The sequence below is a fragment of the Aspergillus nomiae genome (assembly GCF_001204775.2).
Source record: "Aspergillus nomiae NRRL 13137 chromosome Unknown contig00091, whole genome shotgun sequence".
NCBI classification, from domain to species: domain Eukaryota; kingdom Fungi; phylum Ascomycota; class Eurotiomycetes; order Eurotiales; family Aspergillaceae; genus Aspergillus; species Aspergillus nomiae.
Window position 1 is genome coordinate 1 of NW_015378146.1, and position 20,279 is coordinate 20,279.

Here is a 20,279-nt window from a genome sequence, read left to right on the forward strand (position 1 = left end):
CTGGACCACTCTCTGCCCCTCTCTCACCTAGGGTTATTCAGGATTGTCTGCACAGGGTGGATCAGTGTTGCCTTGCACAACAGGGGTCTTTACCAGCGAGAAGCATCAGATGTCTCCACCATCAGGCAAGTCATTGCAACCTGACCGGTTGTATTAGCAATTGGCAGTGTGTCCACACAAATTTCGCTTTTTCTTCTCCTTTTTTCTCCCTCCCCTCCTTTTATTCTTAATTAGTTATTTTTCCTCCCTTCGCCCACTTACTTATAGTTCCAAAACACATTTCCAAGCTTCTTCTATCATCATCATAACATGGTGGTGGTGGTGCCACCACCACGCCGCCGTTATGTTGTTTTACTTGGCTGTAGAAAAGAACAAGTACATGTAACTCAACCACCATTAATTGGTGCTCCCTGCAAAGTATGCAGTAGTGTAATGATTGTTCCTGCAGGGATAAAAATAAAATAAAAACTCCTTCAAGCAACGCGGGGTAAGTGAGGCGATATGAATGGCTGAAACCACGAATTCTGCAGACTGACTGATAAAATCATCGAAATCCACTTGACACTCCCGTGATTCCAACGTGACATTGAATGCTCTCCTGATATATTTATATATCTTTGCCATTTCTTTTTCCTTTCTCACGAACTGTATACTTGAAGTGCCCTTTGTTTTGATTATCTGATTTTTTTTAATAATCACTGGGCATACTAAAGACTGGTTCTTTACCATTTCACTCTCGTCAATTGCCCATCATGCCTTTCATCGAGTGCTCCTCCCCACCCATCACAATGGGTAACCCCCGAATTGATGCAGCTTCCCAGGGAAAACTGCTGCCTACTATCATCGACGAGCTGGCTCGCGATGAGCCCAATGGTCTCTGGATAGAATACCCTACCTCCCCAACGGATTTGAACGCTGGATATAGCCAGATTACTTATGCCGAACTTGCAAATGCCGTGAACGGTGTTGCCAATTGTATTACCAGTGCTTTGGGAAGAGACAATACAGGAGAGTCACTGGCCTGGTTAGCGCCCAATAGTCCCTTGTGCTCTATCACGCTTATTGCGGCCATGAAAGCTGGCTTCAAGGTGTGCAAGTCATAGACATGTATATAAAGCCGTGCCCTTGTCGCTGATCACTGAGAGCTCTAGTTGTGTTTGATGTCAGAAAGAAATACAGTGGCTCAGAATCACAAGCTATTAGAGGACGTCGAATGTTCCATCATAATCACGACAAATGCGGTCTTTCCCCAGGTTCGAGCCACGTTGCGTGGAAAACAGATCTCCGTTATAGAGCTGCCGCTATTTGAGCAGCTCCTCCATGAGCACCAAAGAAGATACGAGTATAATAAGGAGCTGAAGCTACTGTACTACGAGACCGCTCTTATCATCCACAACCCGTGTTGCACAGGCAAGTTGTCAAAAAGCAATAACGAAGCTAAGGGTGCATCGGCTGATTGATCCTAGGATCCCCGAAGCCCATGTTGCTATCTCACAGTTTCATCGCAAATGTAGCACGTAGTATTGGGCTCTCTGCCCCAGAAGGCTATGAAACTCAGAGCTCCATGCTTGGGAACAAGAGATGCCTTCTGCTTTGTCCTCTGAGCGATGTAAGTGCAGTGGCTATACTCTCTTCCCGCAGGATTTTGCTGACAGCTCTCCAGCCGGCTGGCGTACACTTCGGTGTTTTAAATGCTATCTTTAATAAAACAACAGTCATCCTACCCCTCCCTGAGGTGCCTCCAACAGGCCGAAGTTTGGCTCAGACGCTCCGGCATATTGACGCAGATTGGGCAGTTCTAGCCCCATCAACCTTAGAAACCATGTCACATGATGCGTCGTCCCTAGAGGAAGTTGCAAGTCGTCTCGAATGCCTTGTGTTTGCAGGGGGTTGTCTTGCTAAAAGATATGGCGACTTGATCGCTTCCAAGATCAAGCTTATGCCCTCGCCACATTCACCTGAAACGGGGCAGCTTCCCACGATATATCGACATGAACATGATTTCAGATACGATTGGAACTACTTTCGGTTCCACCCTGCTGTGGGTGCAAGATTTGTCCCGAAGTCTGCGGGCGTACATGAGCTCGTGTTCAATAGAACACCTGCCGTCGAGCTGTATCTGCCGATTTTGGCCAACTCATACGAATTTCTGACGCAAGATTTATACGCCAAGCACCCAACTATACCAGACACATGGACTCATGCACCGCAAGTGATACCTTTGATTCATGGAGAAAAGCCAGAGCCTATCGACTTCAACAGAAATGTATGTAGCTTTTCAGATATCTCAGCTAGTCTCGGGCAGGTTCCTGGAGGTTAATGAAGTTTAGCGACTGCAATATTCAGCTTCCTGAACCATTACATATCGGGAACCCCTTAAATGACTCTAAATCTACTCGTATACCCGTAATCCAGAAGTTGAAGGAGTTTGACATTCCCCCCCCACGTACGATGTTTAGATGAGAACCATCGAGACCCATAACAGAAAGAAGGGCCACAATATTTCATTCAGCCGACCTGACCTCCGCCTTCATCGCAACTGTTCCGCCAGGAGCAATGATTTGCACTGTTCCTATACCAGATCCCTCTTCCTCATCGAGCACAATCTGGTACTCGTCCTCTGCGTATAACGGACTCGTCGCCCGGTACGTAATGCTCTCTGGGAGCATTGAAGCAGGATCGGCCGTGTTTGGCCGTGTATCTCTCCAGAGGTCCAAGATCGAGATCAAATTAAGCGGGCCGTGGACGACGAGATCCCTATGTCCCTCCATCTGCTGGGCCCATGGAGTCGAATAGTGTATCTTGTGAGGGTTGAAAGTCAACGCCGAAAACCGGAACAGAGTAACGGCTGTTTGTCTCAAGGTGCGGGTGTGAGTCTTGGCTGCTGAGACAGTTGACGAGGAGGCTGGTGCCGAGGGTAATGGTGCCGGGTCACTTGCTGTAGATGATACAGATGGTACGGCTAGTGCTTTACGGAAGACCCAGTTCCTGGTAGAATATTAACATCTCACGACCATGGGGACATACTAGTATCAACGTAAGATGGAAACTTACCGGCGATCAATAACCGCCACGCCATGCTCGTTGCGAAACTCCTTCTCTACGCCCACTACGATCATCTCCTCTCCCGTCTTACGTACAATCTTGGGTTCGGCACTGAGTACTTTCGTAGTTTCCTGGACTTCTTGTCCCACGCGCAATGGGTTAGGGCTCCCATCTGCGGCACGCGGCCAATGCACCTCGCCGCCTGCCCACATGCGCCGGGTGAATGGAGTCTCCGGGTTGTAGGAGACGTCAGTACCATCGGCACCGAGTTCATTTTCCAGAAATGCAGGAGTGAAGTAAACTAGATGATAACCTGGCGGGAGGGGCGTGCCAGCCGGCAATGAGGTTGAGGCATGGCTCAGCGATGGGGTGTCCGGGTATAGAGATGGACGGTTCAATGTGAGTGACAAGAGCTGTAGCTGATTGGCGTCAAGAAATTGTGAGCGAGTTTGCGGCCCCAGGGACTGAAAGCGCGACAAGAATGATGCTGCAGTGGCTGAGGCGGAGGAATCGGCCGCTGAACATCGACCATGATGTACTGAGAAGCGACGGAACGAAGAGCACCCTCGAAACAGGTTCTGGTTGGAATATCTGGCCCACTGTACAGTGGAAGAGAGCGACATTATGAGTTCACACGGCTGATATAGTCTGGACTTCGCTCAATTCCTCATTTACTTGCTGTTTGAGACGGAGGTTGAAAGCTGAATTGGATTACTGGGGAAGCATCTCGAGAGTTGGGGTCCTGGGGTTTCCGAAACTCGGGGCAATGGGTCGTCTCGGAATCCTAAACTGAGATGTTTCCGAGGTACTAACCATCTTGGGTAATTGCTTGTCACTGGATTGGAAAAGTAAAACCATCGAAACCTCGGCGACTTTTTCGTTCGCCGGCACGCATTCGAAGTTGCAAGGTGAGAATCAGACAACTCGGGGGATTTTGGTTTTAGCCGATCTGCTCTCGTTTTCTCCAACCTAAACCTTTAGACCCAACTTCATCTGATGACAATTCCTCCTGCTTTGTGGTTCGCCGCTTTCGGGTAGTTTGCATATCTACCTCGTATCTCTCTGGGAAATGTGCTTGCAAGACTAAGAAACACCTGGGCTTCGCCATAGTGACCCTTCAATGTGGTCATTTTTCGGTGAAAATGCATAGATGGTGGTCAAAAAGACAATAGCCGAGCTGACGACATGGTCAAAGCCGGAGCGAACAATCTGGGAATTGTTGGCTAAGCTTCGTATAGTGGAGCAATCCCACTTACTCTTGAAATGCTAACATAGCCGTTTGTCTTCCCCCTTACTATGCATAACCCGGCTTATAGGGGGGTATAGTGTAAGGTTGCCGATTTTGTTGGGCTCAGGTATGTGAGACTGGAAAGGTGTGATCGATAGCATTGCCAGTTAGTGACCAGCAGTGACAAGATATCCTGGATACTGAGGGTATAGGGTCTTCGTCTTCTTCACTTTGTACCCTCTCCCTCTCTGCCCATGTGCGGTCAATAAACGCCGATCGGCTGTCCTAGCACATGTTGCAACAGTCCAAAGCCAACAATCTGTCTGCACGATCCCACGCATTATCGAAACATAGCGTACATCTTCATAGGCTTCTGGATCAAATCTATAACGGACCAGAAATTATATACACATAAAAGATCATCAGGTCCGCCTTGCAACATGACAAGCAGGTGTCACATGGCTGCTGATCAAATTTCATGGCTTGCATGGAGCATTCTCGATCTCCTTTTACTCAATAAGACGTATCTCTTAGACGAGGCGCCACCATATCAGAAGGCTTGCAATGTGGCGGAACAAACCCGGTCTAGGCCAGCAGAAGGTCGCTAGCCCCTTGATAAAAAGGGAACCATGTGTCTTATCTTTTGGATTCGAATTCCTTCGACTGAACGCTACTGCAGCACTGGAACACCTCTCAGCAACACAAACACTTTACCCCCTTACATCAGGCTTGTAGCGATAGAGAGCAACAGTAGCATCATATTGAGAGGAACGATGAAATCGCTGTTCATGTGCAAGTCCTTGCACAGGCTGCTACTAATAAGCAAGGAGAGCTGCAACATTCCTGAAGCTGGATCGATTTAGATTCTGGACCTGACTCCATTCCATGTTCATGGGAGAAGCTTGGTGGACCCCCTCTTGCTATCTCGCCAATTACTACTTGGGCAATTGTCACATATCTAGGTTTAGGCATCAACATTTTACGGTGCTTACTCTGCAAGTTACATGGTGCCTCTGCTGCATCATGGACGCCACTCGACGGCTCTTCCGGGTAGCGAAGGAGTATAAATGTAACGAGGTCGGCTGATCGACGCTGTCAAGGAAGGGTAAGATTCAATGGACTAATAATTAAGGATCCCAATAACCACAAGGGTGTAGGAACACCGCTGATTGAGTTCGACTCACCTTCTTCTGTCATTTTTTTTCTTTATTTACTCTGTTCTCCCGCTCCCTGATCTTCTTTCGGCTACCAAATTCAACACCCGTGGCAATTGTAATGGCAGACGCTGAACAGGGTTGCGACCCAAAAGTACAGGTCAAGGAGACTGGACCCCATGTCCATACACTGGAGTTACTATCTACCGATGCAGAATTGAAGGGTTCCAAACTTCAGAAAGGCATCGCGGCATTTGGTCGAGTATTCACTCAAGTGTCTGGAGTGGAGGCTCGAGGAATTGAACGCGTAGCAGATGATGAGCGCCAGCCTCCGGCTCCCAATACTTACATCCGCATCTTTCTTTTGTGGCTGAGCTCTGCATTGACTGGGAACAACATTATCGTGGGACTGTACGGTCCATCATTATATGGGCTTGATTGGAACCAGGCCACCATATGTGCACGTTGGGGGTTATGCTAGGAAGTATGTGTGTAGGGTATATGAGTACTTGGGGTCCCAAAAGTGGGAATCGCACCCTGGTAAGAAATATCAAGACGATGATCATGGGCTTTATAGTTAATTTTGCACTCAGGTCGTGACTAGATACTTCCTTGGATACTACCTCAGCAAGGTTTGCTGTCTACTCAATATCCTCACCATGCTGGGATATGGCATGATGAACTGCATTCTCGGGGGCCAGGTCATCTATACAGTGTCCGGAGGCCGTACAGCTGTTCCTGTTGGTATAATTGTAGTATCAGCTCTGACTTGGTTCATCGCCACTCTTGGTGTGCACCTTTTCCAGTTCTATACTAGGTAACTAGAAGCCCTATACATAGATAGTTCCAGCCTCCACTGTCTTTATTTATAGGCTTCCAACTGACACCCAGACATAGATACGCCTGGATCATTCAAGCCCTAACGTTGGCCATCATGATCGGCTCTGCCGGGCCAAGCTTCATCACCTCACCTCACCTTTCCCCAGATATCCCTAGAGCGACCGCCGCTGATCGGCTTTCATTTTTCTCTCTTTGCTTCGCCTCAGCCGTTACCTGGGCTCCGGCAAGCGCAGACTACTTCGTCTACTTGCCAACAGCAACCAAATCATGGGGAATGTTCCTCGCCGGTAGCACAGGCACGAGCCTGGCAATGGCTTTAACAACACTCCTAGGCATTGGCCTAGCAACAGGGATTGACACAAATCAACCTTGGATCGAGGCCTCCCTTGCCTCCCCAGGGAGTCTGCTCGCGGCGTCGTTCAGCAACCTGCACGGCTTTGGCCGCCTTTGCGCTGTCATCCTCCTCCTCGGCACAGTCTCCAACAATATCCCATGCACATACTCCGCGGGTCTCAACCTCCAAATGCTGGGCCGCTACGGCCCACGCATCCCGCGGCCTCTCCTGACTACATTCGAAGTCGTAATCTACACCGTCTGCGCAATTGTCGCTCGCGAGTATCTTCGCGAGATCATGGAGAACTTTCTCCCGCTCATGTCTTACTGGATTGTGGCATGGCTGGCAGTTTGTCTAGAAGAGGCGTGGATTTTTCGCCGAGGTCACAACTATGACTGGACGGTTTGGAATAATCCACATCGGTTGCCGATGGGTCTTGCTGCCGGGGCCAGCTTTGTATTCGGGCTTTTGGGTGCCGTCCTTGGAATGGTACGTGCTTTTGTCATACGCAACAAGTCCCATACTACCATGTTGGACTATAACATATGCTAGGATATACAGTCACTAACGTGTCATTCCAGTCTCAATCATACTTTGTTGGGCCGATTGCCAAAGCCTTGCCTCAGAATTGTGATCTGGGTATGTGGCTTGCATTTGGCTTTACTGCGGTGGTGTATCCAGCTTTTCGATGTGTCGAGTTACGTGTTGTGGGACGGTGACAGTTTTGGCAGACTGTGGGAGCATATAACGTAGTATCCCTTGAACTGGGAATAAAGCTGTTCGGACGCTAGTGATATCACAAAATACATATACGGCTCAGACCCGAGGCAGTCTAAAATGGCGAGTGGGCAGGGTATCGACACCAGATAATTGGCGGGGATGATGTTCACTGCATACATATACCCGAAAGCGTTACAAAGAATATATACTGTATAGATCGTCATAACATAGGAGAAACCATTACAGCTTCACCTGTCCACCCTGCAATCGGCTCCAGTCATTCTGCTCAAAAGGCACGTAGGTGTCCCCTTGGAGCCAGTACAGCTTGTCCGAAGGACTGACCAGTGACGGGTCTACGCCTTCGGTTCGCAGGACATGCTTTTGCTGCTTGTTGTTTCCTGTTCCCTGCATTTCTGGCGCGAGGCGGAGGAAAAGTGGAACTGCGAAGCGAGGCAGATTCGTTAGGGCGTGAGCTGCAAGACTGCTCAGGGTCTCTTGGGTGGGGGGAAGAAGCACCGATGGGTCGGTAGCCTGGTGCTGTTGTTGCAGAATAATGGCGGCACAGCCGGCACGTCCGTCGTGATTAGGCAGCGCAACGCCATAGACGTTAGCTTCATGCACATCTGGGTGTGCTCCCAATACTTCGGCTACTTCACTTGTGGACACATTTTCACTCTTCCACCGGAAGGTATCGCCCAGCCTGTCGTTGAAGTACCATCTGCCTTCAGTGTCCCACCGCACCATATCGCCAGTGCGGAAGTATGCATCGCCCTTTCGCAACACATCACGAACAATCTTGCTTTCGGTGGCCTTGGAGTTCTTGAAATATCCTTGGAAATTCTCAACAGGATCAGCCGCATTGATGGCATACAATAGCTCACCGGGCTCCCCTCGTGGCACCGCCTTACAGAACCCTGTCTCAGGGTCCCGCCAGGGTTGCTGCGATTCATGATCAACCTGAACAACGGTCAGGCCACCTCCTAGAATTAGCCTACTAAGCAAGCCGTTTCGCCCTATTGCTCCTGCTGTGAAATCGTTAGAAGAGAGATTCCAGGACCCGCTGGTGCCTTCAGTTGCCGAATAAAACTCAGCAACCGTGGCGACGTTGAATCGCTCTTTGAAGCGGCCCCAGATATCAGGTCGCAAGCCGTTCCCGAACACGGCGCGCACATTATGCTTCTTGTCTAAGTCCTCTCCAGTGACAGCATCGATCTCGGGCGGCACGGCCATCAAGTACCGCAGGGTTTCACCCACGTACTGTACAATCGTTGCTTGATTCTCTCGCGCTTCTCGCCAGAAGTTTCTAGCGGAGAACTTGCGGCCGATGATCAGGGTTGATCCGCTCATCAAACAAGTTATGAACCCCAGGATAGAGGCGGATGAGTGGTAAAGCGGCATGCACTATATTGATATCAGCCTATTGCGTAAAAAGGGCAGTAAAGGTTTTGCAAAAGTTAGGGTGAAGCATACTGTGAAGAAACGATCATTCTTAGCCAACCCCAACCAATGAGTGACAAAAATGCTGCCAGACCAGCACTTCCTCCAGCTGACAATAGCGGGTTTCGGGAGGCCGGTAGTACCGCTCGTGTAAATGAGCAAAGCCAAGTCACGGAGGACAGGGCCATTTCGGACGCTGTCATCTTCGCGCGTGGCCTCCATCTGCACGATTTGGGATTCCACTTCGGGCGTGAAAAAGACCACCTCGACCGACCCACCACCTTCCCGGAACTCCGGTGAACCCAGCGTCTCCATCAGCTCAGGCGTAAATTGCTCACGGATTTCCTCGTCAACCACCAATAATCTAGCGGTCGATGTTCTGATGCAGTGTGTCAGGGGTTTCCCTGCCAAGTTGTAGTTGATAAACGCGGGCACGGCACCGATACTCCAGAGTCCCAGAAGGAGGAATACAAAGGTCGAAGAATTCATAAAATCCATCGCTACGATTTCCTTAGGCTTGATTCCGTGAACTTTCTTAAGCCAGGCGCCATACCGCAACGCCATGACGTAGGTTTCATGAAAGGTCCAGGCACGGCCGTTGTAGACAATGAACTGGTTGTCCTTGGTCGCCGGGGCCAGGGCATGCTGCTCCAGTACATAGAAGAGGTTTAGATGGTCACGACGCTCGGCCAAGCGAGACTTAAAAATGGACTTGATCAAGCCCCCGATTAATGTCACATCATAGAACAGTGAGTATTTCGCGTTCAGGTATGCGAGTGTGGTGGCAAGAGCAGGCGTAGCGATAGAAAGGGGCAGATCTGAAATCACCAGGTATATGGTCAGGGATCATTATCAATGAAAGGTGCTTTGTAGAGCCTTGGCACTCCGGGTGGGAGATCAAGTTACGTACCAGGTAAAGGGATAGACATTTTGGGGAGCTCTAGAAGGGAGCTGCTAGGGATACGCGCTTTACGCGAGTTGAGGCTCAAATAGTCGGGGTTATGTAACGAGAGGAAGCGTAGAAGGTCCAAAGGGTACAGATATTGGGTTTAAATGGACGACTGCATGGTCAATGGGGTATGGGTTATGGTGTTGACGTTAGGGCGATTGGAGTTGCCTCGGCTTGATTTATGGGTCCGGCTCTCTCGGAAACGGAGACAAAAGGTTGAATGTATTTATCTTCTGATCCACTTTTTCTCGTCTAGTTCATAAAGTAGTACTAGTACGTACGTCTCCCTGGGGTCCCACTTTGGCTGGTAGAGTTTAAAGTAAAAATAACAAGAAGTTGAGGTTGAAGTTGAAGTTTCGATCTCTTCCAATTGTTTCCATGATCTCCATATTTAGTTAGTTTACCTTAAATGTGATCACGCAAGTCACATGCTCATCTGCAAGGGAAAAACGCCTAGTATCTTGAATACTTATCGGAATCATACAAAACCATAAGTCTGATTGATGGCTCGGACCTCGAGGCGCTTCCATACCACCCCCCCCATCATTTAATTTATTTCTTCCGGATTACAGGGACGTCTTCATACCCGTCCTCCATAAAAGTCCTTAACACTTCTAACCCCTCCTCCAACACATGGGTTTCTTGGACCACTCCGATGCGGACGTAACCCTTGAAGTCCTCCCCCTCACCGAAACATTGACTTCCTGGGACAAACATGATGCCAGTCCGCTCCAGAAGAATTTCGCAAAAGGCAACATCATCAATGGGTTTTCCCATTTTACTGAATCGCACGAATGCCGTCGTGCCTGCGCGTGGCTTGACCCACTCGCAGGCCCACCGATGAGATTCAATGAACTTTTCAAGGATCGCCAGATTCGTTTTCGCCAATTGGATATTCCGCTTTAAGAGACTGTGGATGCAGCTTGCATCCAGGGCATAGCTCGCAATGGCGTCGTCCAATTGGCCCACCGAGATGGTAGTATAGTGCCGCGCAGAAGCGCATGTCTCAATAACAGACCGATCACGAGAGGCAATCCACCCCACACGGATGCCTGCTAAGCTATACGCTTTGGACATTGAACCAGTTACAATTGTGCGTTCGTAGCCTAGAGAAAGGAGTGATGATGGAAATTCAGGTTCCATAGGGGTAATAGAATGAAAGATAGGTCGGTAGACTTCATCGGCATGAACAAAGATTGACGAGCTGCGCGCAATTTCTACGATATCTTCCAGCGTAGCCTGAGGGATGACAGCCCCAGTCGGGTTCTGCGGATTACTGTTACCAAAACCTTGGGTCAGTCATGTTGGGCGGTATAACAGTGTGAAGAGGTAAAGAGGCATCCTATACTTAAGAATAATCAGCTTGGTGTTGGGGCGAATCATCTCCTTTAGCTCGTTGATATCCAATTTCCACCCATCATTCTCCTTCGATTTCCAGAGGCTCACCTCGGCTCCAAGCGACGCTGGGACTGAGTAAAGCTGCTGGTATGTGGGGTAATGACAGATGACATGGTCTCCCGGTCCAACCAATGAATAAAGCAAAAGGAAGTTGGCCTGAATAGCACCCGGCGTAATTAACACGTTATCAGAAGGCAATGGGGTTGGTGTTTTGACCGAGTAGAGATTGGCCAAGGTCCCTCGCAGCCGTTCCGAACCTCGAATAGCACCATACGTGAGTTTTGTAGAGAGATCCAATGGACTCAGAGATTTATCCTCGGACAGCTCTTGTAGATCTTTCACTGAAATAGAGGCACAACACGTCTCTGCGATGTTGTACTTGGCATGGTGTTCATATTTATCCATCCACTTCCATGATGTTAGCATAAAGAACGAGAGTTCATGCGGGGTTGTGAGGGAGGATGTATGTACATGCCTGCTCCACGGCAAATTCCTTTATTTGGACCATGATAATGATGATGACAGGGATAAGACTTCACAGAAAATCTTACAGAAGATGTAAATGTCTGATACTTGGCCTGTTCCTAGTCTTTTACTTTTCGTTTTGTTTTTTTGAGCTCCTGAAATAGAATTGAGATCGAATTCACTACAGATCACGTGCCCAGCGCCCCGGATTTAACGCCGAAGCCCCATTTCTTTGGAGTTAATCAGTCCATGAATGCCCCAGGCTGTCAGGCACCCGGTCGGCATGCCAATGCAGGTCCTCCGCCCAGCGTCATCGGTGACTTGCGCTACCGTCTCAACCTCTCAACTACATCTCTCCCTGCATCTCACCACCACTCCTTTTCTGCCTTGTTTTTGCTTCTCTTCAGCCTTGTCTTTCGCGGGAAGTTTCTGCATTTCTCTTGCTTTCCATAGATAGCGCCCTCGAGCGTCGACCAACAGCATTAATCAATGTCATCTTACCTACTAATCCCATCTGTCATTTAGTTACTCCGCACTGGTCACTCCGCTTGGTCCGAGACCCAGATTGCGAGTAAGTGAGGCGACTGCTGTCCGATCTTCACACACACCGATCACAATGCGATCAAAATTACCAGCGCAGCTCTACCTAGCCACCCTGCTCTCGTTTTCGGTGTCTGCAGCTGTAGCACAGAGCAACTATTCCGACGCCCGTGTGGTATCTCCGCTTTTTAATGCTTTCGATAAGCGCCCAGACGATTGCCCACCATGTTTCAACTGCCAATTAGATGCCTTTCAATGTGCCCAATTTGCTTCCTGCGATAATCTGTCCGGCAAGTGCGTGTGTCCCCCGGGGTTTGCTGGTGAGGACTGCTCGAAGCCGACTTGCGGGTCGTTGGCCGATGGCCATGACAGGACCCCGCGCACAGACAAGTACTGCAACTGCGAAGATGGCTGGGGCGGAATCAACTGCAATGTCTGTCAGAGTGATGACGCTTGCAATGCCATGATGCCTGAAGGCCAAGGGGGTGTCTGTTATAGCCAAGGTGTCACGGTCAAGGAAAATTTCCAGATGTGCGACGTGACAAACCGCAAAATCCTCGACCAGCTCAAGGAGAAGAAGCCCCAGGTGACGTTTTCCTGCAAGGCGGATGATAACACCTGTAATTTCCAATTCTGGGTGGACCAGGTGGAATCGTTTTATTGCGGTCTGGATACCTGCGACTGGGGCCTGGAGACGACCCACGACCGGAACAGAACTCAATACAAATGCGAAAATATCAAGTGCAAGTGTATTCCGGGCCGTATGCTCTGTGGAGAAGAGGGCTCAATTGACATCGGAGATTTTCTCGACCAATCCATCCAAGGCCCTGCCTCCTTCACGTCGGTGTCTACCATTGGTGGTAGTGCGAATGACGGCAGCAAGTTCCAGGAACCCGCCATGGATGACTTGATCAAGAGCGTTTTCGGAGACGAAAGTATCTTCCTGAACTGCCAGTCCGGAGAGTGCTTGTACAAGACAGATGTACCTGGATACACGCGTCCCGTGAAACAAATCAACACACCCCTCATCGCTGGAGTTATCGCTGGCTGTGCACTCTTTGTTGTGGCGGTGATTTTGACTGTGTGGTACTTATCGCGCAGATCGTATCGGGGACGTATTCAGTTGCCTCTCTCCGATGATTCGGACGATGAGGCTATTAAACTCTTGACGGATCACAAGCCAGCAGCACTGTATTGGGATAATGTGTCTTATTTCTTGAATGGGAAGGAAATTCTTTCCGGTATTCAGGGTGTCTCTCAGCCGGGCCAAATTACAGCGATCATGGGGGCTTCAGGTGCGGGGAAAACGACATTCCTTGATATTCTTGCTCGAAAAAACAAGCGGGGTGCAGTCCGCGGGGACTTTTATATCAACGGAGAAAAGGTCAATGACCACGATTTCAGGAGCATGATAGGATTCGTCGATCAGGAAGACACCATGCTTCCCACCCTGACTGTACATGAAACGATCCTAACGAGCGCACTACTGCGGCTTCCCCGGGACATGAGCCGAGCAGCCAAAGAGCAGCGAGTGTTTGAGGTTGAGAAGCAGCTTGGTATCCATCATATCAGGGACCAATTAATCGGCTCAGAAGAAGGGAAAGGCCGTGGTATCTCTGGTGGCGAGAAGCGTCGAGTGGGGATCGCCTGCGAACTGGTCACTAGCCCTAGCATTCTCTTCCTGGATGAGCCCACTAGCGGACTGGTAAGACAAAACGTATTCCGAATACCTTAATACCCAGTAATAGCTAACATGCTTAAATAGGACGCTTTCAATGCATTCAATGTAGTTGAATGTCTGGTGACATTAGCGAAGACTTATAATCGGACCGTCATCTTCACTATTCATCAACCACGGTCCAACATCGTTGCTCTATTCGACCGACTTGTTCTCTTGGCACATGGGAAGACTGTATACTCGGGTCCTTTTTCAACATGCCAACAGTACTTCGACAATTCCGGATATTCTTGCCCTCCTGGGTTTAATATTGCTGACTACCTCGTGGATCTCACGATGCATGCCAGCGTTACCCGGTCCCATACTGACGAGGTCGTATCCCCGTTGTTAGACGTGCGCTCAGACCCACCCAAAACAGCATCAAGCAGCTTGCGGGCTGTCAAGTCAGTTGCTAGTGCATCAAATGCAAGTATCGAGGACAATTCTAGTAGCACACTGGAGGCAAATCGAAGGCCAAAGAATGGCCGTCGAGTTTCTCTCAAGCAACGCCAAGATAAGCAACTCTACTCTCGGAAGAAAGATCGTGAACGTCCCGCCACCCCCAAAACGGATGAGGAAGATGTAGGTGATGTGACGGAGAACCCTCAGCAATGGTTACGCCTTTCTCGTCAGCAGGGTCATGTTCCGCCGCAGATCCTTGACGACCCTGATGAGTTACCTCCAATTGCACCAGGCCAGACCGATCTCGATATCTTGGTTGCGAACTATTCCAGCTCAGACGTTGCTCGTTCCGTGAATGACGAAATCGTAGCAGCCGTGCAGCATGCTAGTACCGCGAATGGTTCAGCCAACTCAGACATCCTCTCAGGGGCCTCTAGTACAACCAAGAGCTATGCTAGGGTCGGCCTGTTCCGGCAGTTTCTCATCCTGTCTCAGCGGACATGGCGGAACCTGTACCGGAATCCGATGTTAATGCTTACTCACTATGCCATCTCTATTCTGCTTGCTGTGCTGTGCGGATACCTGTTCTATGGATTGACGGACGACATCAAGGGGTTCCAAAATCGTCTGGGTCTTTTCTTTTTCGTCCTCGCCTTGTTCGGATTCAGTACACTCACTAGTCTCACGGTGTTCTCAGCAGAACGACTCCTGTTTGTTCGTGAACGGGCGAATGGCTACTACCACCCTGTTACGTACTTTGCGGCCAAGGTGGTTTTCGACATCGTGCCTCTGCGACTATTGCCCCCGGTGATCATGGGGGTGATCGTGTATCCCATGACCGGACTGATTCCCGCATGGCCAGAGTTTCTCCGGTTTATCTTAGTACTTGTCCTCTTCAACCTCGCAGCTGCCAACATTTGTCTCTTCATCGGTATCGTCTTCCGCGATGGCGGAGTGGCCAATTTGATTGGCAGTTTGGTGATGCTGTTCAGTCTGCTATTTGCTGGCCTGTTACTCAATCACGATGCAATTCCCAAGTCCGCTTTGTGGCTGCAAACAGTAAGTTTATACCTATTTGAACTTCCTGGAGGGAGGATGCAAAAGCTAACCAAATTCTAGCTGTCCATCTTCCACTACGGCTTTGAGGCCTTGATTGTCAACGAAGTGACGTTCCTCACTTTAATCGACCATAAGTATGGCCTGGATATTGAGGTTCCAGGGGCCTCCATACTGAGCGCTTTCGGGTTCGACACTTTGGCGTTTTGGAAGGATGTTATTGGGCTGGGTATAATCTCTGGGGCATTCATCGTGATTGCCTACGGAGCAATGCATGTTTTCCTCATTGAGAAGCGGTAGTCGCGTACTGAATGCATCAATCCATTCTCGCCTTTTACGCCTCGTCTAATCTACGTTCGGCGAGATTGGTGGTATCCGCGACGTTACTGTTTGGTGTTGATTGGTGACAAGATATTTGTACCATGCTTTCATAGCCTTTTCTTTTCTGCTTCTTATTTCCTTCCCTTTTTCTCCTCGCTTTCCTTTTATTGGTATGATTCGTTTTTCTTTTTTATGCTCACCATTCATATCATGTTAATCTAACCCCTGTCTTAATGCCCGCTGAGGGGTATAGACGACTCACCGGAAGTGTATATATGCCCATATGAGGAATGAGAATTACTATGACGGCGACAGTCGACGTTTACCTAGGTAGAAGAAGACTCCAGATGCGGATGGAAGCACGTGTCTCCCGTGTCTCCCCCACGTCATCGTGCGGACTTCCATATGAGGGGCAGTCTTGTTAACATGATATTAGGAGCATATAGTTATATTTACATGTATAATGTGTCAATTGGGGCATGTATATAATAAATGTAAAATCAGAGCAAATAACCCGACAACTTGTTTGTTACCTGTAGCTGGCAAGTTGACCATTTGAAGTCCGTGTTGACGGGGAGACTCCGCTTCTGGTAAGTAGTAGCCCCAACCGTACACTGAGGCATCCCACAGCGATATCGCATGCTCTTTTTCATACCGGTCTTATCGGTAATGCTCCAGTTTCTATGCCTATTCCGTAGTATCCTTACAGTACCGATCCTGTACCGTATAGATGTACGTATGTAGTATGTACATGTGCTCCGTAAATACTACTATGATCAATACTCACTAGACGTCGTCTCTTGTGTTTGGTTTTACCGTACGAGACTAGTGTTGTATTGGTTTCTCCAGACACTCTCACCGCCCACACCGAGTCCGAAATCCAATCCAATCCAATCGCCTTCTCCAGCCTCGACTTTCCACTTCTCCAATATATCCTCACGTCTTCTGCTACCGGGTGTCTTCCCCTTAAATTTGCTCCCTCTGAGTAGCCGATCATCCTCTCCGAATCCCCGAGAGCGGCTATATCCACCTTCATCCTTTTCTCTCTCGTTTCCCTTCTCTCCAGCTCCCAAGACATCCTCCGAGCACAAACCTCTCGAGTCTGCCCAACATGTCCGGCGAAGCGTGGCTCTACCTGTTGGCGGTGTTGATCAACGCCGTCAACCTGTTTCTGCAGGTGTTCTTCACGATTATGTATAGCGATCTGGAATGGTACGTTGCTGTCCCCTCGTTCGCTTGCGGGCATTAAGGTTGGAGGAGCTCCGACCTCTAATAAACCACTAAGCGATTGCGACGAAATGACGGAGCTAACCCGCCTTGCTTTCCCACAGTGACTACATCAACCCTATCGACCTCTGCAACCGTCTCAACGCCTACATCATCCCCGAAGCTGCCGTCCATGCCTTCCTTACTTTCTTGTTCGTCATCAATGGCTACTGGCTTGCGATCTTGTTGAACCTGCCTCTGTTGGCGTTCAATGCCAAGAAGTACGTCCCTCGGCTCTTCTTTCTATAAAATGAATGATAATCAACGGAGCTATGCCTCAATGCTGATACTAACCGGGACATTGCACTATTCAGGATTTACGATAATGCGCACCTTTTGGATGCGACCGAGATCTTCCGCAAGCTCAACGTACACAAGAAGGTCAGTTGCTCGGGATTTACGTCATCACTCACTTGGAATGCCAGCTGACTGATTATCAGGAATCTTTCATCAAACTGGGTTTCCACCTTTTGATGTTTTTCTTCTACTTGTACAGCATGATCGTTGCCTTGATCCGCGACGAGTCTCATTGAGTTCGTGACGCGATGGAGCATGCGATGCGCGGTGGCCATACTGGCCGAAGTATCGCGTGATGCGCTGTTTTGTCTTGCGATAAGGCTGGATCGAACATGATAATTCTCTCCGGCGCGGTACCTGGACGCGCTCATGTCGCCAAACTGGGCCTGCCCAGTTTATCGATCTCGGCGCTCCGCCGGTATGCCGGAGCATGCAACGGAAGATGGACGAAATGTAGGATATGCCTATGACAAGGAATCTGACGACGGGTTGGGGTGATGATCAATCTTTTGGTATAACGACTTAGACTGGGATGGTGAATTGAAAAACTGCATCGCAGCGATGCAGTTTAATTGACATATTTTGCGTGTATTGATTTTACGTTGCGACTGTATTCCTTCTTGATGTCTGATGTGCTGTATATACCACCACTCAAGCAGTGTGCCAATGAAGAGCGTACGATACCCTTGCTGTGCCATTGTAACAAGAATGCATCTCCGCATGCCTACCCCTACCAAAAAACGATCGTGGTAGAGGTAGTGTATATGGAGAGAGCGCCGGTGGTGTAGAAACGGTTGTGTTTCGCAGTGGGACACTCTTCGCCGCCCGAAAAATTAGACTCGCCGCCTTTGAAACTTTAGATTATCCAACGACCACCGCGCTTTTGCCTTTCTTGTCCCTAACCTTCCCAGCGCAACTGAGAGCTTCCTAAACCCACGTTCTCTTTTGCAGAAACTCAAATAGCCGTGCATCATGGCTTCGCTATTAGGTGCTGGCTACGAGTCGAGCGACGATGAGACCACGCGTCCCCAGACCCAAACTACCGCGCCGACAGCGACCAAGATTGTCGCAGCGCCAGAAGTAAATACAGAGGTTTGGTCCCCGGAATCTATCATCCTTTCCATTTCGTCCTTTTATCCATGTGTCCCTTAGCCATTATATAACTCTACTCTCAAATATTGCGTGCCAGGGTCTTGTGATATCTAACAATTGTACAGGACCAAGCACATATGCAGATGATGCTCGCTAATACGTCCTCCCAAGCTCTGACTTACAATGCAACATACGACGATCTCTCCCGACCCAACCAGGGCCCAGCGAATCCTTTTAAGCCTGATGGTCCCGCGAATGGGCTCAAGCGCAAGAACGTGCCGACGGGATACGCAGAGGAAGCAGCAATCAGCGCAGCCACCTTTGCCGCGCAACACCGCACGTTCCAGAGCTTAGGATACACACGCAACCCCGGGCTACCGGGGCAGTTTGTAGGAGATCTGGACCGGGCGGCACAGTATGGAGGTCGGGATATCGTGCAGATGAAGCCGTCGAAAGAGGTATCGGCAGCCTTGCGGGCCAAAAGACAAAGGAAGGGTGATTCGAGCATTGTCGAGGGTGAAGGCGCTTATCTGGGACCATGGGCGAAATATAAGGATGATGACCATATGTACGAGGAAACGGAGGCGGCCGAAGATCGGGAACTCGCCAGTGACGAGGAGTATGTGGATGAAGAGGAAGAGGAGATCGCCCCGGCTCATATGCCTGCCATGAGCAAGCAAGCGACAGACTACCAAGACGATTCATCCAAGGTGGAAACGACCGAGTTCCATGGGTCCGAGCAATTCGACTACATGGGCCGGACGTACATGCACGTACCGCAAGATTTGGATATCGACCTCAGGAAGGAGATTGGCAGTGTCAAGAATTTTATCCCGAAGAAACTCATCCACACCTGGAAGTCACATACCAAAGCCATTACATCCCTCCGTTTCTTCCCTCAATCTGGCCATCTCTTACTATCCTCTGCAGCGGACGGCAAGGCCAAGATCTGGGACGCATTCCATTCGCGCGAGCTTCTGCGCACTTTTTCCGGCCATTCTAAAGCTATCACCGACACAGATTTCCATTCCACCGGGAAAACATTCCTCACAGCATCCTACGACCGCCAGATCAAACTTTGGGACACCGAGTATGGCAAGTGCCTTGGTCGTTTCTCTACCGGCAAGACGCCACACGTCGTTCGGTTCAACCCCGGCGCCGAGCACTCCCACGAGTTCCTGGCTGGTATGTCTGACAAGAAGATCGTCCAATTCGATACCCGCTCCGGCGAACTGGTCCAAGAATACGACCACCACCTCGCAGCAATCAACACCATCACCTTCGTTGACGATAACCGTCGCTTCATCTCCACATCTGACGACAAATCCCTCCGTGCCTGGGAATACGGCATCCCCGTCCCGATCAAGTTCATCGCAGAACCATACATGTTCGCTCTCACACGGGCAGCACCCCATCCAAACGGCAAATACGTCGCCTTCCAGTCCGGCGACAATCAGATCGTCGTCTACGGCGCCACGGATAAATTCCGCCAAAACCGAAAGAAGAGCTTCCGCGGCCACAACAACGCCGGTTACGCCATTGACCTCAAGATCTCTCCAGATGGCCAGTTCATCTGCTCCGGCGACAGCGCCGGATACGTATGCTTCTGGGACTGGAAGACCGGGAAAATGTACCACAAAATTATGGCGAGCGGTAAGGAAGGCGGTGCGACGACTTGTCTTGACTGGCATCCTCAAGAGACGAGTAAGGTTGTCACTGGTGGATTGGATGGTGTGATTAGATACTGGGACTAGATCTAGAGCTTCTTTTTTGTCTTCAACTTTCTGTTCCCTTCTTACTATGGTGAAATTGATACCAAGATGAGATGGCTATACCTCCTCAACGCCATTTATATCATCCTATATTGTATGTACTTAACATATCTTTATCAAGGGCATGGGTACTTGGAATGGACCGGGAATACCTGGAGGCTATAAAAATCAGGAACTATAATGGCCAAGTGCAGCAGTATAAAGTCCCAGATCCACGTCAAAAAACTGATTGGATTAAAGTCTAAT

The 20,279-nt window shown here is 49.5% G+C and overlaps 8 protein-coding genes across 8 annotated transcripts; 5 read left to right on the forward strand and 3 right to left on the reverse strand.

Annotated features, from left to right (window-relative positions):
- Positions 1-752: 752 nt before the first annotated feature.
- On the forward strand, positions 753-2,320 carry ANOM_004785 (uncharacterized protein; the record flags this gene model as incomplete). The annotated part of the gene is made up of 4 exons (XM_015550042.1): positions 753-1,088; positions 1,152-1,443; positions 1,467-1,609; positions 1,664-2,320. 4 exons carry the CDS (start codon positions 753-755, stop codon positions 2,318-2,320), a joined length of 1,428 nt encoding a protein of 475 aa, XP_015408068.1.
- A 184-nt stretch (positions 2,321-2,504) lies between these two features.
- Positions 2,505-3,668, reverse strand: ANOM_004786 (hydroxyacyl-thioester dehydratase HTD2; the record flags this gene model as incomplete). Its single annotated transcript, XM_015550043.1, has 2 exons — positions 2,505-2,988; positions 3,055-3,668. The coding sequence occupies 2 exons, from the start codon at positions 3,666-3,668 to the stop codon at positions 2,505-2,507; spliced, it is 1,098 nt and encodes a 365-aa protein (XP_015408044.1).
- A 1,611-nt stretch (positions 3,669-5,279) lies between these two features.
- ANOM_004787 (nucleoside transporter) lies at positions 5,280-7,557 on the forward strand (the record flags this gene model as incomplete). Its single annotated transcript, XM_015550044.1, has 4 exons — positions 5,280-5,967; positions 6,021-6,244; positions 6,325-7,090; positions 7,183-7,557. Coding segments are annotated over 4 exons (1,230 nt in total), but the record flags the coding sequence as incomplete, so codon positions are not given.
- A 4-nt stretch (positions 7,558-7,561) lies between these two features.
- Positions 7,562-9,687, reverse strand: ANOM_004788 (putative long-chain fatty acid transporter; the record flags this gene model as incomplete). Its single annotated transcript, XM_015550045.1, has 3 exons — positions 7,562-8,722; positions 8,792-9,576; positions 9,669-9,687. 3 exons carry the CDS (start codon positions 9,685-9,687, stop codon positions 7,562-7,564), a joined length of 1,965 nt encoding a protein of 654 aa, XP_015408046.1.
- A 572-nt stretch (positions 9,688-10,259) lies between these two features.
- On the reverse strand, positions 10,260-11,531 carry ANOM_004789 (putative aspartate aminotransferase; the record flags this gene model as incomplete). Its single annotated transcript, XM_015550046.1, has 2 exons — positions 10,260-10,983; positions 11,056-11,531. The coding sequence occupies 2 exons, from the start codon at positions 11,529-11,531 to the stop codon at positions 10,260-10,262; spliced, it is 1,200 nt and encodes a 399-aa protein (XP_015408047.1).
- A 655-nt stretch (positions 11,532-12,186) lies between these two features.
- Positions 12,187-15,585, forward strand: ANOM_004790 (putative ATP-dependent permease ADP1; the record flags this gene model as incomplete). The annotated part of the gene is made up of 3 exons (XM_015550047.1): positions 12,187-13,815; positions 13,876-15,288; positions 15,349-15,585. The coding sequence occupies 3 exons, from the start codon at positions 12,187-12,189 to the stop codon at positions 15,583-15,585; spliced, it is 3,279 nt and encodes a 1,092-aa protein (XP_015408061.1).
- Positions 15,586-16,576: 991 nt separating this feature from the next.
- On the forward strand, positions 16,577-17,405 carry ANOM_004791 (cornichon family protein; the record flags this gene model as incomplete). Its single annotated transcript, XM_015550048.1, has 4 exons — positions 16,577-16,818; positions 16,938-17,093; positions 17,187-17,253; positions 17,313-17,405. Coding segments are annotated over 4 exons (426 nt in total), but the record flags the coding sequence as incomplete, so codon positions are not given.
- A 719-nt stretch (positions 17,406-18,124) lies between these two features.
- ANOM_004792 (WD40 repeat domain-containing protein) lies at positions 18,125-20,237 on the forward strand. Its single transcript, XM_015550049.1, has 2 exons — positions 18,125-18,261; positions 18,387-20,237. Exons 1-2 carry the CDS (start codon positions 18,142-18,144, stop codon positions 20,013-20,015), a joined length of 1,749 nt encoding a protein of 582 aa, XP_015408059.1. The 5' UTR covers positions 18,125-18,141; the 3' UTR covers positions 20,016-20,237.
- The last annotated feature ends 42 nt before the right edge of the window (positions 20,238-20,279 follow it).